Below are 16,434 nucleotides of genomic sequence, written 5' to 3'. Positions count from 1 at the left end.
TTTATGACTGAACTATGAAGGTTCTTCACATATTCCAGATACACGTCCCTTATGAGGTAGGACCTGCACTTCCTCCCAGGGTGAGGGCTGTCTGGATTCTGTCCTTTAAAGCACAAAAGCTTGTCAGACTAAAGCCCATATCTTCTTTTTATCGGTTTGCTTTCGGGGTCTACTAAAAATCATCGCCTAAGTTAAGGTCATGAGGACATTTTCCTTTAATCTCCCCTAGGAGTTTTGGTTTTAACTCTTACATTTGGGTCTATGACCCACTTTGAGTTAACGTACATACGTAGTGTGGGGGCTCAAGGCCAAAGCTGTTCTTTTGCACGTGGATACCCAGTTGTACAAACACTACTTGCTGCAGACTGTTCTTTCCACACTGTATTTTCTTGGCCTCTTTGTGGAAAATCGATCGGCCATAAACATTAGGGCTTATTTCTGGACTCCGAATTCAATTCTATTCCATTGATTCTAAATAACTACTTTTAGTAAGCCTCTCTTTTGAGTCCGGAACGGAACACAGGCTAAAAGAGCTCCTCTACCTGAAGTCCCATCCCAGACTGTTCATGCAAGGAGCCAGGTGGGGGGTGATGTCCCCAGGAGCCTATTCTGGGGCAGGTGGCCTGTCAGGCAGGAGAGGGTTCAAAGATGGGAGTGGGGGAGATAAGGAATATGAGAGGGTGTTCTTGCCCCTCCTCACCCCTCCTGGGGCAGCTGTTGTCTGGCCTACTCTCCACATTCCTGCGCAGCCCTGCCCAGAGGCCCCTAGAGTGGAGAGGAAGGGCGAGAAAGAATGTGGGTGCCTTAGAGCGCAGTCAGAAGGAAGCCAGCACCCCCACACACTCCCCACCCTGCCTGCTGGCTCTTCAGCTGCCTGCCTGCCTCTGTACCTCACATTCGCCCGCTTCCCGGGGAAACGCAGCTGAGCTTCCACTCAGGCCAAGGCCAAGGGCAACAGGGCTCAAGATAGCCAGGCTCCTGAGTCCTGGAAAGCACACTTGGAGAAGACGGAGAGGAGGGCAGGCAGATGCCCAGGATCCCTCTTCCGCTGCTGTCTGGGTGGGTTGTGCGGGAAAGGGGGATGAGGATGGTCCCCAAGTCCCCTCCCCCCGAAGGCAGGATCTGCAAATCTGCTGGGATCACGGGAAGGGAAGGCGCCTGGGAAACCTGAGAGGTGAGAATTTCACAAACGGCGCGGCCACTGCAGCTGTGGCCTCTGATCACAGGAAAGGAGACACGCAGGAGGAGGGGCAGGGCGTGCAACACGGGGTACGGGGACAGGCAGCCTCCCTGGTAGAGTCAAACACACTTTATTCAGCACGGGGATGTGTGGACAGAAGGGCCTCCGGCAGGGTTCCTGACAAAGAGCTCTGAGGCAAAGCCTGCTGTAAACAGAGCAAAGGGCGTCCTGTAAACCACGGCCCGGAGGGGAGGGGGCTCTGCACAATGTCGGGGTAGGTCACACTGGCCAGCACACGGTGAAGCGGGGGTGGGTGGCCCATGCCCTGGAGAGTGGTGAGCGGCTCTAAGTATCTCACTCGGAAAAGCCCGAGTAGGAGGGCAGGGGCCTGGCCAATTCAGGGGATTATCTCGACCACTGAGGGCCACGGGGTTCAATTTCGCTGAAGCAGTCTGGGCTGCGGTGCCAACACATGATTACAAGGCCCTGAGAGCCACAGCCCAGCATGGGGCGGGGGGGGGGGGGCAGGTGAGGCAGGAGAGGTGGCCCCTGGGGGGCGCTCACCAGTGGCCTGCAGGGCAGGGCTCTCACAACCACGGGTGCTGTGGCCCTGGCGGTCGCCTCCAATCAGCAAACTGTAAATGGCACCGACCTTCCCTGCCCAGGACCCCACTCCCTTGACTTGGGACCCCAGTGGAAGTAGGGCAGGGCAGTGGAGGGCAGAGCAGGGAAGGTCTGTAGGCAGAACCACCTCTGATGACTACAGCCTTGCCCTCGAGACTCATGATTAGGGGTGGGGAAAGGTCGTGGGGTCTGCACCCAGAAACAACCTCCGTCTGAACCACCTGCCGGAAGGGCGTGCTTGTGGCAGGGCTCGCCACGGCCTGAGCAGCAGCCGCCAGCCACAGCCGGCAGCCAGGACCTCGGTTTGGGTCACTCCCTGCCGTGCTGTTACGCTGGGCACAAACAGGAGCAGGGGGAAGGAGGAGGAGAGGGTGCGGGTTAGGGAGTGGTGCTGGGTACCCTAGGACCCTTGGGAGTGACAGGGAGAAGCCATGCACAGCTGGGTCCACCTAAATTCCTGATTAACAACTGCTCTGAAGGCCAGAGGGATAGACAGAGGACAGAAATATCTTCCTGGACCCGCACCCACTAACCCAAGAGTGGGGTGTGTTCAGGAGCACCCCTACCCCCAACCAGTGACTAGAGTGGCAGCAACAGGGGGCTCAAAGTCTGGGCGTGGATGTGAAGCGCTCCTTCCGTGGGCTTTGGGCTCACACGTAAAATGCACAAACTTGATCACCACCAGGGGACAGAGGAGGGGCTGTCTCTGGCTGGACGGAGGGTGGGAGGGCACGGCCGGTGCCCAGGAGGTGTGAGTGACAGCCGGAGCCCAGCTTCCCTCTAGAAAATCACTATGCTACACAGGAAGTTGGTGGTGGCAGGGGACCCAGGGAGGGCTGGATCTATCTAAATGACTCACAGATGGGAGGGCGGCAGGGATGACACAAATGCCCCGAGACCCAGGGGTCACAACCAACAGGCAAGAGGAGCAGAGCTAACCACTGTGGAGGGAGGGGAGGGCAGCCTGTGGCACACGGCCCTACATGGGGCTCATTCGTCAAACTTCCCTTCCCGAATGTGCTCGAAGGAGAAGGGTAGGAACTTGAAACCGGTTCCGCTGTAGAATTTATTCTGGAACTCGACCCTGGGGAAAGGGAAAAAGAAAGTCGTCATTCCACAAAATCCTTTTTGGATTTCACAGTTGGGCTAGAAAGATGCTCTGACCCTCCCTCCCCTCATTTTCCTAGTGGAACTCAGCCTTCTGTTGCCCACCAAGCCTGGCCCCAGCCTGCTTCCCACAGTGCACACAAGCGCCACTTCTGTGGCCGGGCCTGCTCCAGGTGAGAGCACAGTGAGCACAGAACACCTCCGCCCTGGTTCGTCCTCAGTTCCCGCTCTGTCCTGCTGAGCAAGCGTGTGTACGCACAACTCTGTCTAGCTATGTGCTAAATGATTGGCTTGGGCCTCTAATGACAATGAGGAAGAGTTCCCCAAACACCACTCCTGGTAGGGGCCCCAAGCAGAGCTCTCTGGGAAGCCCCGGGGCGGCAGGGAGCTCAGTGCCAGGAGCTCTGGCAAGCACCCTTGTTTTCTAGTTTGTGTCTTTTCTTGTTGGAGGAAGGAGGAGGGAGGGTGGCAAGTAAACCCTGGATGATGAGTGCTTTAGAGGAGGAAATTCCCAGGAAAGGGGGGGTGGGATCAGTAAGGGAAGTCTTCTCTAAGCAACGGCAAAAATAGTCTCCAACTACAAAAACATCTGAGAACGAATTCTTCTCTCAGGGGCTGAAAGGAAAAGCAGAGCTTCACCTCCCTTCCCAGGCAGTTCGCATCCATCCCTGATGGTCTCCCTGGGGCCCCTTCAAACTCTGAGGGGCAGGAAGACTGAGCTCCAGGAAGCAGAGCCAGGCTCGGCCTGTGCCTCCCCCTGCACACTCCCTGGATGGCTGCCCAGCAACCAAACCACCACCAAATATGGGCAGAAAAATGCATGATTCAGAGGACAAAAAAGCCAAGGAGAGCTGCCCTGAGGAATAGTTTCCACTCAGTGCAGTGTGCCCCTGGGGGCACCAGAACCCTGGCAAGGACAGGCGGTGCTGGGGGCGGGGTTGGGGGCGGGCTTCAGGCAAGGGATCAGGTGCAGGGCGGGGCTTCATCCTGCTTCCAAAGTGGGGGAGACAGGGACAGGGAGAATGGGCAGGGGGCCTGCGCATTGGAAGGGCTATCTGCTTCAGGAAGACTGTCTGTGGTGGCGCTTGGAGGTCCTCAGAGACCCCATCGGCCCTGGGGTGCCGGCTGCAGACACTGGAGCTGCCAGCCCCACCCACTGGGGACAAGAGGTGAACAGAATTTCCTGCGTGGGTGTAAGAACAGGCGGCCTTCTCCTCCCAGCCCCACATTCCAGGGGCTGAGCTGAGGTCCCAAAGCCTCCCAGACTCCGGAGGATTCCCTGGGCCAAGCCCCTGAGGGAAAAAGGATCTGGGGTAGGGGGGCTGCAAACTGCAGTCAGTCCAGGATTCCTGGCAAGACCAATTCCAAACCAGGATGTGGACTCATCCCCAGATCCCAACACCCGGAGAAGTCCTACAAGCTACAGCTACTCAGGCCTCTGTTGTGGGAATTGGGTCGGTTCCTGCTTCCCACCCGCTGCTGTTGTGCCTCATTGCTTCGGCTTCAAATGATTCGTGCCAGGTAGGCTGTTTGCCTATGGCAAGGGCATTTCTGAACAGCTAAAAACAGACTCACATCCCGTTTGCATTCAACGATATGTAGCCAGATGGTGGGCAAGTCACCTTAGGGTCTGCAAGGAGCCTGGGACTCTGGCCCCCTGGCTGGCTAGTCACACACACAATTCAAATTCCAAACTGGACGAATGAAGTAGAAGCTTCAGAAATTTTCAGATGCCCACGGGATCACCATCCTTCTCTTGGCATTCCTCTGCGTGCCTCATCTACCCATGAGGCCCAGTGGGAAGGAAGGGGGATACGTGTCCAGGGCCATCTGGGCATCTCTGGGTCAGCCTGACTTCACCTCCCTGCTCAGCCTCGCTCACCCCATCCTCCCAGAACAAAGCTGGAAAGCAATCTCCCTATCGGGCTCCCTGCCCTCCTCTCCCTCCCAACCAGGGAAATGTGTGCTTCCTGAGAAAGTACAAACATGAAGTTCTTTGTGCTGGGGCCCACAGGGCCCTGCTGGCTGTCCTGCAAGTCCCTCCTATTTTGGGGGCCTGCTACACTACTCAGGGAGCCTCCAGGGCCCCAAGTCACTGAAACGTACCTCTAGACTCCCACAGTTGTGAGGAGGGACTCAGGAAGCCGGATGGGTTTCTGCGTCACCCCTTTCAGCTCCAGGACCTGGCAAAGGCCACCCAGTGACCCAGAAGGGTACATGGGAGTCCACAGAGTGCTCATTCCTGCCACGTAACAGGAAACCTTGTTTCCTTGAGTGAGGGAAGGGGGAAGGAGTCCCGGGCCTCCTCCCTCTCCCTGGTGGGGTTGTGGCTGAAAAGAAGCAGTTTTAGAAAGGGGATTCTGGGCCGAGCTGCTTTGCTGGCCCTTTCTGCCACTCTCTGAGCAGTCCGGGACCTGGCGCGCACATCTGTCTGATGGCCCAAATGTCAGGGCAATAGTGGCAGCCAGGTACCATGCTTCAGGCGGTCCTGCTTCTCCTGGGCCGGCCACTCCCGCCGCGTCCCCGGTGTCCTGCTGTGGAGCCACTACGCTCCTACAGCAACTTGCTCCCCATTTGCCTTTGGCCTGCAACCAATCTGAGAGTGTGCAAGTGTGCACATCTGTATGTATGTGGAATTTGCTAGACAAGAAGGGATTAGGTTCCTGAAGGTGGGCCACAGGGCAACGGTCTTTCTACTAAAGTCAGTTTGGTGTGCACGGTTGCAACTACAAATCATACTCCCTTGCCTTTGCCTTTTCTGAGAAAGAAGAAACAGCTAATTACAACACACAAAACCAGATGCGTAGTGCAGGGAGGCAACCGAATTAGGTTGGTACAGTGACCTGTTCACTAATGTTTTCAAATACATCACCCACCTTCTTAGGACCCTACACGAATCTCAGACTAGTGATTAATGTTTGTTACCAAAGCGGATGTTGTTTTTCTTGTCCCCACTGAAGACTTCCAAACCTGTAAAATGGGTAGCCCTTACATCAGAATCAGGAAACCCCAGCTGACAACCAGGGGTAAAGTGACAGGTTTGAAGATGCCCAGGTTGGACACCAGGAAAAACAGCAGTGATGTCCCTGCGGCCATTTTCAGCAGGACCAGCTGTCCCCAGCCTCACAAGATGGCCACAACTCAGAATTCCTGCAGCCTTGGAGGACGAGATGCCCCGGAAACCCTCGCGGCACATCCACATTCGGCCAGAAGGGGGAGCACGAGCACTTGGTTCATTCACCCCCTTTTACTTCGGGAGATTCTCCAAACAAGCCTCCAACACGGGATTCTGAAAGCCTTACAAAGGAGGTTTGCTGTTTGGTCTTTTTCCTCCTCTATGAGATCCTTCCACTACGCAAACAAGCCCACAAGTGTGTTGATGAGCCTGTTCTTGAAAACTACAGGCATTCGGATGTGTTTCACCCTGGGGTGGCCCCTCTCTCTAAACAGACTTAAAGCAGTTTCTTCACAAGGGACCACGGCCAAGATGCCCTCTCCACAGGGCAGCCCACTTTTAAGCAGGGTGGCTGTGACCTGCACTTGAACACCAGTTTATGATGTGTCTGGGCACAGTGACAGTCGCTTGGTATGTGCATTAATTTCATGATTATCATGGTGACCATGGCACACGGATACTCTCTTCTCTGCACATGAGGAAATGTGAGGTTCAGGGAGGTGAGTGCTCTCCTCAGGGTCACCCAGCCAGTGCCAGCAGAACTGGAATTCAAACCCAGTGGCACTTAATTCTGAATGAAGCCTGCTCTCTCATCACTCCTCAGGTCCTTGGGCTCATTCATGAGGACAAGGGAAAACACCATCACCTGAAGGCCACAGGTGAGCCCGAGGAAGAAATAATCCTTCTGGCAACAAAACATGACCTTCCAAGCTGCCTCAGCTCACTCTGGAAAGCAGGCCCAAGCCCAGCTGACCTTCCTCACACCGTGGTATGCCCGGCTCACTGCTTTGACGGTGCTGGGTCAGAACCGTGACTGCTCCCCCGCCCGCCCAGGGAGGAGGCAACAGGCTCCCCACTTGGGCTGGAATTCAGGTGGGGTAGTAACCGGCCCTCCAGCCCGGGGCTCAGGAGACAGAGAAGTGGCCGGAAAGGAAGGAAGAAACAGTGAGTCACCGCAGGCCGGCTACACAGACATTCCCTCATACCGAGCGGCTGAGGAAGTGTGCTGGGGAGAGAGAGCGCTGATAAGCCGAGAAGGGGTGGCGTGCCAGCAGCCTGAGCCATGCGGCACTCCTAGCCTCCTGGCTGGACAAGTAAATAAACAACAGCTGGGTGGGGAGGAGGGCGGCGGGGAGGAGGGATGCCAGCCAGGGAAAGAATATTGACCGACACAGCAGGACAGGCTCTTTAAAAGGAGCTTTTGAGGGAAGAGTAAGTCCCAGCCCCGGCCTGCCCTTACATGCCTCACAGTCCACTCTGTCATTTAGAACAGCAGACAGAAGAATCTTTGAGGGGGCTCAGCATAACCAAGTCAGGAGAAAAATCAACGTAAAGGGGAGTGGGGAAGACGATCCTTGGGTTCAGGTGTAGAAAGCTGATGTAAAGAGACATTCCACACCCTCTCTGTTTGAGATCATTAGCACCACAGGCTGTCTAGTCTATGGGTTTCTAATGTAGGCTCAGTGAGTTTGTGACTCCCCCGCCAAATGGGTAAAACTACTGTGAGAGGTGCTTCTCTAGGGAGAGGGCCCAGAGCTTCCAGAACTTTAAGTAGGGACTCCAGAGAGAGTACTAGATGCCTAGTTTTTAGTATGAGTATGTCTCATATCCATGTCCCAATGCAAATTCATTGTGTATCTGAAATTCAAATTTAACTGCGTATCCCAGAATTTTATTCACTAAATCTGGTAACACTACCTTGAGGTCACAGGATCACTGCCTGGACTAAGACCCCAGCTCTCCCACTCCCTGGGGCTGAGCTGGCTCTTTTCACGCAGAGCCATTAAGAGCCACAAACTACATTAAAGAAAGTGAACAAAGCCTGCCCTTGTTAAGTGGCTGCTTTAGTGAACTGAGTCCACACTATGGAACCAGGAATCCCCCTGGCCGTAGGGGACCACCCCAAAGACACTGGCGCAATGACAGAACACAGGGGACAAAACTGGGGTATAATGTGCTCTAGCACTTTCCTGGACCGTGAATCTATTCCATCACTCTGAAGACAGGAGAAAGTTTATGCCAGAGCAGGGAAATTAAAAAAAAAACAACCGCAAAAACCCAACCCCAACCAAACCAACAACCTCAGCAGGTCTTGTAAGCCATACTCAAGAGCAACGAAGAATAGCAAAGGCAGGGAGAAGGAATCTAACACCCACCAGAGAATTTCCCTCGGGGGCTCTGAAAAGTGAGCTGTGCTTTTCTGTGGACACTTCCTGATGCTCACTCCTAACATAGGTCATTGGGCATAAGGACGTGAATGAGAGCAGACACTTCCGAGTGTCTCTGGATTCTGCACAAGAGTAAAGCCGCCCTCAGGGTAGCTAAGGACGCGTCCCCACCCCCGAACTCGCTGCTCCTCACCAGTGTAACCGCAGTGCGTGGAGGAAGGCCGAGAGGCCCTCCATGATCAGGAGGATGGCCACGGTCAGGGTGGCAAAGGCAGCGAAAATGAAGAACAGCGCAAAACCTCCGGCCAAGCTCTTCACGCTGAGGCCGATGTGGATCACCATGGTCCAAAGCACCTCAGACAGCTCTGGGGAATGCAGAGAGACAGGACATCCGGTTCAGTTTGGCAAGAGGTGCTGTGGGCCTTGCCATTTGCTCCACCCTCCCTCACCTGAAGTGTCTGCAGCCCCACGGCTTCCCGCAACCTTGGTGGGACCACGGTGCACAGCTAATCTGGCAAAAAAGCTGGTCCTCTCATCTGGACATCTTTCTCCTGGGACTCAGGAGTCTGCACCTTTATTTCAACTCTATTTAAGCTCCACATCCGAGAGAGTGCCCAGAGAAGGGGAAAACCTAATTTTCAACCTGAGAGAAACACACTCACGTGCATGAGCGAGGCTGAGGGCCCAGAGCCGCAAGTAAGAGGCGGTATTGGAGATGCAGCCCAGGCAGTACTCGATGGTGTGGATGGCCTGGTGGACCATGGTGTCCCCAAAGTCAAACTGTCGTGGGAGAAAACCGGAGAGAGGATGTAAGGCTGGGAGGGGATGTGCAGAAGGTGTTGTGGCCACTTGGCACTTTGGGCCTGGGCCCCAGCACTAAAAGCTACATGAGCCAAGAATTCCCAGCATTGAATTCAGGTGGTGTTTTCATGGTGTCCCCAGGAATCCTGTCTGGCTTAGCCCCCCAGCTGGGTGCCCCATTTCCCTTAATATGCTACATTTCAATGGCCTGCATCTTAACAAGATTCTTTTCAACTCATTTGTTTTTTCTCCTTGCTAGGCTGTAAGCTCCAGAGTGGAATGTAGGCCGAGTTAAGAGCACGCAGGGAAATGGACTGTCTGGACCTAGGACGCTTCCGGCCCTGCTCCAGCCCTGCTCCAGCTGCTTCCTCTTTATGGTGCCCGAGTGAAGTGCTTATCCTAACAGCCGTGCGAGCAGGACGGCCTCTTCCCAGGCTATGCTTTAGGCGATGGGCTCTCAGGCCGGGAGCTGCCGAGGCAGGACTAAGCCCCCACAGCCACTTCACTTTTTATTCTTATCATTTGTTGGGAGCAAGATAACCTCCTTTTTCTTTTGTGCTTCTGAAAAGATGACACAGGAAAATTCTGGCACAAGTTTTACAAAATCCTACAGTTGACTCAGACCAGACAGAACGTTTATTGTGTTTTTTGTTTCTGTTCTTCTCACGCTCCCTTTCTCCCAGCCTTCCTTTCAACATCAAAAATTGTTTCCAGAGTAAAGGGGTAGGGCTGGAGCAAGCTTTCAGGAGTTCATTTGTAGGCCCGCTCCAAGCACAGCCAGGGAAAAATTACTGGTATGCTCTAGAAGCACCAGGCATATTTCCAGGCCTCTCCCTTGGCCAGTGGAGCCATCCATCGGCCAGAGAGCAGGAGGCGGGCCCTTGCCATGCTCCTCCCACAGCCCCGCCCAGAACCCCAGAAGCGTAGGGCCTCCCCTTGCCTTCAGGTCAGAGTTTATTTTTCACCAGATTCTTTCAAGACTCACATGACCCCACTCCCAAAGGACACCAGAAACATCTTGGGAAACTGCAGGACAAGAGGAGGAGCTGGCTGGTAAAGCGCTAACAGCGCAGGCCTCAAGGGTGCAGCCAGTGGGGAGAGGGGCTGTCTCCAACACGCCACCTTTGGGGACTGCCTCGGTTTCCCTCACCTCTGACCATCTATACTGAGTATTTCTGAGCTTTTCTTCTGCAATAGGTTCTTCAAACCTCCTAGTTACTCTGAAAACGAGGGCAATCCTAGCAATGCCACTAAGAGCTCTTTCCTACCACTGCTGGCTGTCACCCGGAGCCCATGCTCAGAGGAAGAAAAGCACTGGTCTCTGCTCCTAAGAGCTCTATGAAAGTAGGCGCTGTCAGGCTTCCTTAGAGCCAGCCGCCTGTCAGCAGTTTTACTCTCCCCGGAGCTCTGCCCACAAGAATGGAGAACAAGGAGAGAGCCTCTCTTTTAGACCTTGGGCAAGTTTTCATTTCTATACAATGAGGGGCAATGATGGTGAAGTGAGGATTCAGTGAGAAATGCAGCCAGACACTCAGGAGCCTGTCACTGCCTCCTCAGGGGTCGGCGGTGACTGAGGAGGGATCACTACAGACTCCCTGTCTACACCCCACTGGCACGGCCCACCCACTACTCCCCTCCTGCACCCTGCCCTCCACCCTCTCTGCCCCGCACACCTGACCTTCCTGGCGCCCTCTCCCTTGCCTCCCGGTTGGAGGTCTAACAGACCTGTGTCCTGACTCAACCTCTGCGGTCTCTGCCACTGTCGCCTTTTCGTCCTCCCTCGAGACACTCTCCTCCCCTCAGTTCCTCCCCCCCCCGCCGCCCAGGCGTTTCTTGGTTCTTCTTGGCCCATCTTGGTTCTTCCCTAAATGCTGGAGGGTCAGCCTCAGCTCTTACACCTTTCCTGCAGCACTGCCACTCAGGGCTTCGACGGGCATCCCTAGGAGGGACTCCAAGATGGACGCCTTCATCTCCGTGTTGCCTATTTCCAACTGGCCGTGCCACATCTCTTCCTAGTGCACCATGGGGACTTCCAATGCAGTGCCACCCAGACTAACTGCCCTTCTCTGACCCCACCAAGACTTGCTTCTACTCCGCGCCCCATGTTTGACGGAGGGTTACCACTAGGGCCGCAGGCACCTGAATCCTCACTCACTCTCACTGCCAACAGACATTAAGGCCGTGGGACCTGTAGCTCTTCCTTAATCTCGTTATCGGTCCCTCCCTTTCCAACTCCCTGCAAACACCTCACTTCACTGGGGGCTTCCCAACTGTTTCGTGACTCCTATTAGACTAGCTGGTCTCCATGGCTCCAGACGGTGACCCCTCCCCAATCCACTAACTCCCATGACACCCCCACTGGAGCATTTCAGCAATGTACATCTGCTGTGGCACGTCCAGCTTCCCCGTCCCCTGATGGCTCCTTGTTATCCACTCTACTGTGGCTTGTTTCTGCCACCTCCAGGCTCACCTCTCACTGGTCTCCGACTCCTGGCTCTGAGCTCCAGCCAAGTTATGTTCTTGCCTATCCCCAAAATGTGACGGACCCATGGGCCTGTGTCTTTAAGATAACTACACACACTGATGGGTCTGCTTCCCCCCCCCCACCCCCCACCCCGGGGCTCCTGCTTGACCAGACTAAGCTTAGCAACAATTTCCTTAGGGAATCATTTCCTGGTCTCCTCTTCTCCACCCCCACCCCAGCGCTTGTCAGGTGCCCTCTTTCTGTGTTCCCACAGCATCCTGGGCACACCTTAGTCACACCACCTGTCACCCAGACTGTTTCCTCAATTTGTCTGGGAGTTCCTTGAAGGCAAGGACTGTTTTTCTTCTCGCAGTTTTTGTAGTACCAAACAGAGTGATTGGCACATAGCGGGTGAATAAATGAATGGATAGGATAAAAGAATGGATGGATGGGTGGGTAGGATGAATGAACGGATAGATGGGTGGGTGGATGGGTGGGATGAATACATCTGGTGAGATGACACAGTAGGGAGAGGGGCCACTGACCTTTGCTGACTGGTTACAGCCTTTAAAGATTTCCCAGAGACTCAACTGGCCTGGCTCTGGTTTGCAACTGGACTGAGGGCTTCCCAGGGAAAGGGACTGCTGCTTTTAGCCGGCTGGAATAATGGCCTGCATGGGGCAGATGGGTTTCCACAGCCAAGCAAAAAGGGGAAGCTCTAGAAGAACTTCCAGGCTGGGATGAAAAAAAAAAAAGGTTTGAAATCTTTAGATAATTCTAACTCTATCTAAATCTGGCTGTGGAGAACTACACTGCCCATGTGCCTGATAAGATGTCATCATTATTTAGGAAGCCAGGGGAAGCTGAACCCCTGAGGGAGCTAGGGGGCCAGAGACTCAGGAGGCTGAATCACAGTCCAGCCAGCGTGGATGTCCATCGCCCCTGGGGCATGGCTACAAATGACGACTGTTCTGGCAATGACCATGGTAGTGGGTGCTCAACTAGGAAGACACTTAGGAAGAGCAGTATTGCTGGAGGTCGTGCTACTGGGAGAGGGCAGGGCTCCTCACTACCACGGAACACACTCCCTGCCGGCAGCCCGGGCAGCCCCACCACTGGCCCTGTGCACACGAGTAGTCCAGGTGAACCCGAGGCTCCTGCAGGCTGCAGAAGAGGCTCTCCGGCCTTCAGGAAGACCGAGCGCTGCCCGTTGTTTTCACAGGGTCAGCAAAGGTTTTCCCATTCCCATCCTACCGCCCTTTAAGAGAGGACCAGGAGAGCCAGGAAAGGGGAGGGCTCATGGGTCCAGATATTTTAGAGAAAAGTTTTGGGGGAAGATGCAAACAGTGCAGCAAGGCCTTTAAAAAACCCAATTTAAAATGTGTGTATTGCTAAATGAATCACTGTTGAGCTCAAAGGCCCTTCTACTCCAAATGTGGCCTGAATAGCCTGCTTTGTTTCTATTCTCTGATATTAATATGAACTCCTTTCACGCAGTTGGGGTTGTTTTTTCTGGGATGTATCGGAGAAGCAAAGCCTCCTTTTGAAAGCTGCCTATCTCCCAGCTGGGTCACAGGGAGGTACAACCGACCCCAAGCGAGGGTCTAGCAATTCTCACTTCAAGTACCATCAAGCTGATGAGGACAGTAGGAAGAGGTTGGCTGCATCTCAGACAGGGAGGAAGGGTGAGCTTTACTCACAAGCTCTCAGAGCAGCAAGGAGGAAACAGCTACTCCCAGCGGCAGAGCGACCATACCATACATAACATCACAGGAGAGGAAGGCAAAGACCAATGGGATTTGACCCCCAAGGGGGCCACTTCAAGAATGCCAATGCAGACATTACTTGTAGCTCCTTTCAAAGCCATTCTCAGAGGTATTAGATCAGCAAAGTCAATGAAACAAAGACAGGTGACCGACATGAGATGCAGTTAATGGAGATGGACTTTTTGAGAACACAGGTGCACGAACTGGTTAGAAATGGCCAGTGAGACGCAGGATGCACAGGTGTCACGTGTGGCCCCGGGTTGCGGCAGGGTCAGCAGAGTGATCACAAGGATGGGAAGAGAAGCCCCAGATAAACATGAAGGCAAAGCCAGCTTATTTCTTACCACTTCGTCCTCGGTAGGCTTGAAAACACAAATTTACACTTAGTGGGAAGCCATGCCACACAAGGTCACAAGTCACGAGCACAAGGTTATGGACTGTTTCTCGGGGAAGATCGTTAACGTTAAATGGGTCTAACGTGCTGGAGGCGGGCATGCTCAGCATACAGAGAGCGAAACCAGCAGGGCTTAGAGCATGAAGATACGTATTGTTTTTAAAGGCACCCCAACCCTTGCAATTTCTTTTTACAAACGTCATACACACAGGGGAAGTGGTTAGACTGAAAAGTTCAGTCACCTGGGTCCTCCACTCCTATTCTATTTGCTTTAAAAAGAACACAATAAGGAAAAAAAAGAGAATATAATAAATAGATGACATTCCAAAGTTCAGTTCACAGGTTCTGTGGCATGAGGGGTCAAGGCAAGGAGACTAGATTTTAAAAAGCAGCTTAGAGGTGGTGGTGTAAGGAAAAGTCTAATGTGACCTTACTGCTTTTCACCCTCCCTGTAAAAAGCAGGTAACATTTTCAAAACCTCCAATAATATATCTGCCACAGAGAGCAAACTGGCGGGACAAGACTTTATAGGACCAGCGATTACAGTTCCAACTGGAGCCATTTCTGGACGGGGCAAGGGATGCCCTATGGGGGCTGTGTTTCTGGTAATAAGAGCTGGAAGCCGGGGCCTCCGCTGCCCTCGGTCCCCGGGAGCACAGTTAATAACCGAGATTTGCGCGCAGAATACTGCAGGCAACTTGGAGTTCAAGTTCGAATCCGGAAGCAAAATTGCTATGGGAGCTGCCGGTGACACCTGGAGCTCGGAGCAGGGCCGCCACCAGAAAAAGGTGTGGTGCCCTAAGAGGCCCCGAAGGCAGGCTGATCATTAGTATTGGTATTTTCATTTTCCAAGAGTGGAGGGAGGCGACCTATACACTTGAGCCTGGGGCTGACCCACAGTAGAAGGCGAGGAAGCCCATGCCACTGGATCTTACCTCTTCTGCGTCCTCTGAATGGGTGGAGAGCTGGTCATGCTGAATAATCTCAGCATCCTCCTCTGTCGGTCCGTTGCCCACCCTGATCCCACCAAAGTTGAGAGTTCCCTACACAGATGAACAGAAAGAGTAGAATTTGCCTGGGCTTTAACGTGACATTCTGTGAGTGGGGAAGGGCGATGGTTAGTATATACAAACCTCAGAAAAGCATATATTCTAACAACAAAATCAAAACCCGCTGATGCAACAGCCAAGTAAAAACAAATCACCGTTCCCACCCCGACCACCACCACCCCGGCCCCAGTCCCCGCTACATTTACCACCTCACTGTGATCAGAGGAAACAGGCAGCCTGCTGCCCCAAGACACACCAAACCTGGCCTTCGTCAACACTGACTGAGATGACTGCGTGAATGAAAAGCTTAACATGAATGGACTCTTACAATGAGTGTAGTTCTATCTGTAAAGCTGCCAGTGGCCTAAGTTTTTCTACAACTAAAGATCAGACTTTCTAAGAGGGAGCGGAGCCAAATGACATGGTGACTGTAACCTGGTCTGATAAGCTTTCAACTGGAACCCAAGAGTTCCAGCAACTTCTCCCAGAAGCGTACTGGGTCTCTGCCCAGAAGCAAAGGACTTCCTAGATCAGGGAAGGGAGAAAAGCTCAATGGACATCAGCTTTTGGCTAGAGAATATGGAGTCAAAAAAAAAAAAAAAGAAAAAAGAAAAAAGAAATGAAAAAGGCCCCTTTCCTTCAATGGAGGATTCTGGAGTGTTAAAACAACTCTCTTACAGGCATGTGGGCACATGCCGACTGGGTGTTTGCTTCTTCTCGTTTCCCAGGCATAGCCTTCAGCGGGCTCTCCAGAAACAGAATTTCTAAGTCAACTTGACTTGGAAAAGCTCGGGCTTATTGAAGCAAAAGGACTCTTTGAGGACAAAACCGGGCAGAACTGAGGTTAAGTCAGACAAATACCAATGAGCGCTAACTTGCCAGAGCGAACGGGGGCTAAAGAAACAGCCACTAGGCCCACTGCTTATGGTTTCTGATCAGGGAGCCCAAACGAGGCAAGAGTTCAAGAACTTTTCTCCTGCAAATTAGCCTTCTGGGCAGCAGCACAATGTGCCAACAGGTTTGCTCAACTGCCCTGACGTCCCCACTCGCAGCTTCACCTATCGGTGTGCACCTTTTACCACAGATGACTGACCACTAGAACTCAGGGTCTGGGCAAATTCTCTCTCTCCTTGAAGTAGGGGTTCTCCTGTGCTGGCCAGAGAACCAGCTGCATCAGAATCACCTTGAAATTAAACAGAGATTCTCAAATACCACCCCCGGATATAGTACAGTTAGTAGATCTGGGGTGGGGCCCAGAAAATCTATATTTAAAAAATGTTTCTCGACACACAAGCTGTAAAAGCACTTTTGTTGTCTATCAAAATTGAAAATGCAAGCACAAAAAACCCCCGCAAGTACCCTTTTGAGACTCCCACTGCTGGGAACATCTATGTTTATGAAATTTTATCAAGGTACCTGGACAAGGATGCTCCCTGCATTTGTATTTATACTAGCAAAGAACTGGGAAAAACCAACACATCCATCAATGACAGTGATTATACAATCGTAGCATATCCAACAGAATGTTCTAGGGAATATTAGACAACTATTAAAAAGAGTGAAACAATCTCCCAGGATACACTAAAAAATTTTTAAACTTAATAAATCAAGGGGCAAAAGAGTGCTACAGTTTAAAACACAATTCCTAGTATGTTTTAAAGCTGTATACATATACATATACAAACACATATACATATTTATACCAA

At 52.9% G+C, this 16,434-nt stretch overlaps 1 protein-coding gene across 5 annotated transcripts in view; it reads right to left on the bottom strand.

Moving 5' to 3' along the window:
* Nucleotides 1–1,294: 1,294 nt before the first annotated feature.
* Nucleotides 1,295–16,434, bottom strand: part of ATP6V0A1 (ATPase H+ transporting V0 subunit a1) — a 59,357-nt gene continuing 44,217 nt past the window's right edge. For 3 of the 5 annotated variants that reach the window (XM_039256794.1, XM_039256797.1, XM_039256795.1), the window contains exons 18-22: nucleotides 14,615–14,722; nucleotides 13,630–13,647; nucleotides 8,917–9,034; nucleotides 8,448–8,619; nucleotides 1,295–2,888 (exon numbers count right to left, since the gene is read on the bottom strand). In XM_039256794.1, the coding sequence (XP_039112725.1) occupies nucleotides 2,795–2,888; nucleotides 8,448–8,619; nucleotides 8,917–9,034; nucleotides 13,630–13,647; nucleotides 14,615–14,722 (510 nt within the window). In that variant the 3' untranslated portion in view covers nucleotides 1,295–2,794. The remainder of the gene's footprint in view (nucleotides 2,889–8,447; nucleotides 8,620–8,916; nucleotides 9,035–13,629; nucleotides 13,648–14,614; nucleotides 14,723–16,434) is intronic. The other 2 variants (XM_039256796.1, XM_039256798.1) reach the window with 1 other exon arrangement.

This window comes from Hyaena hyaena, unplaced genomic scaffold, assembly GCF_003009895.1.
Source record: "Hyaena hyaena isolate Hyena2069 unplaced genomic scaffold, ASM300989v1 scaffold_589, whole genome shotgun sequence".
NCBI classification, from domain to species: Eukaryota; Metazoa; Chordata; class Mammalia; order Carnivora; family Hyaenidae; genus Hyaena; species Hyaena hyaena.
The sequence above is the reverse complement of the archived record's forward strand: the minus strand, read 5'-3'. Positions and strand labels throughout refer to the sequence as shown.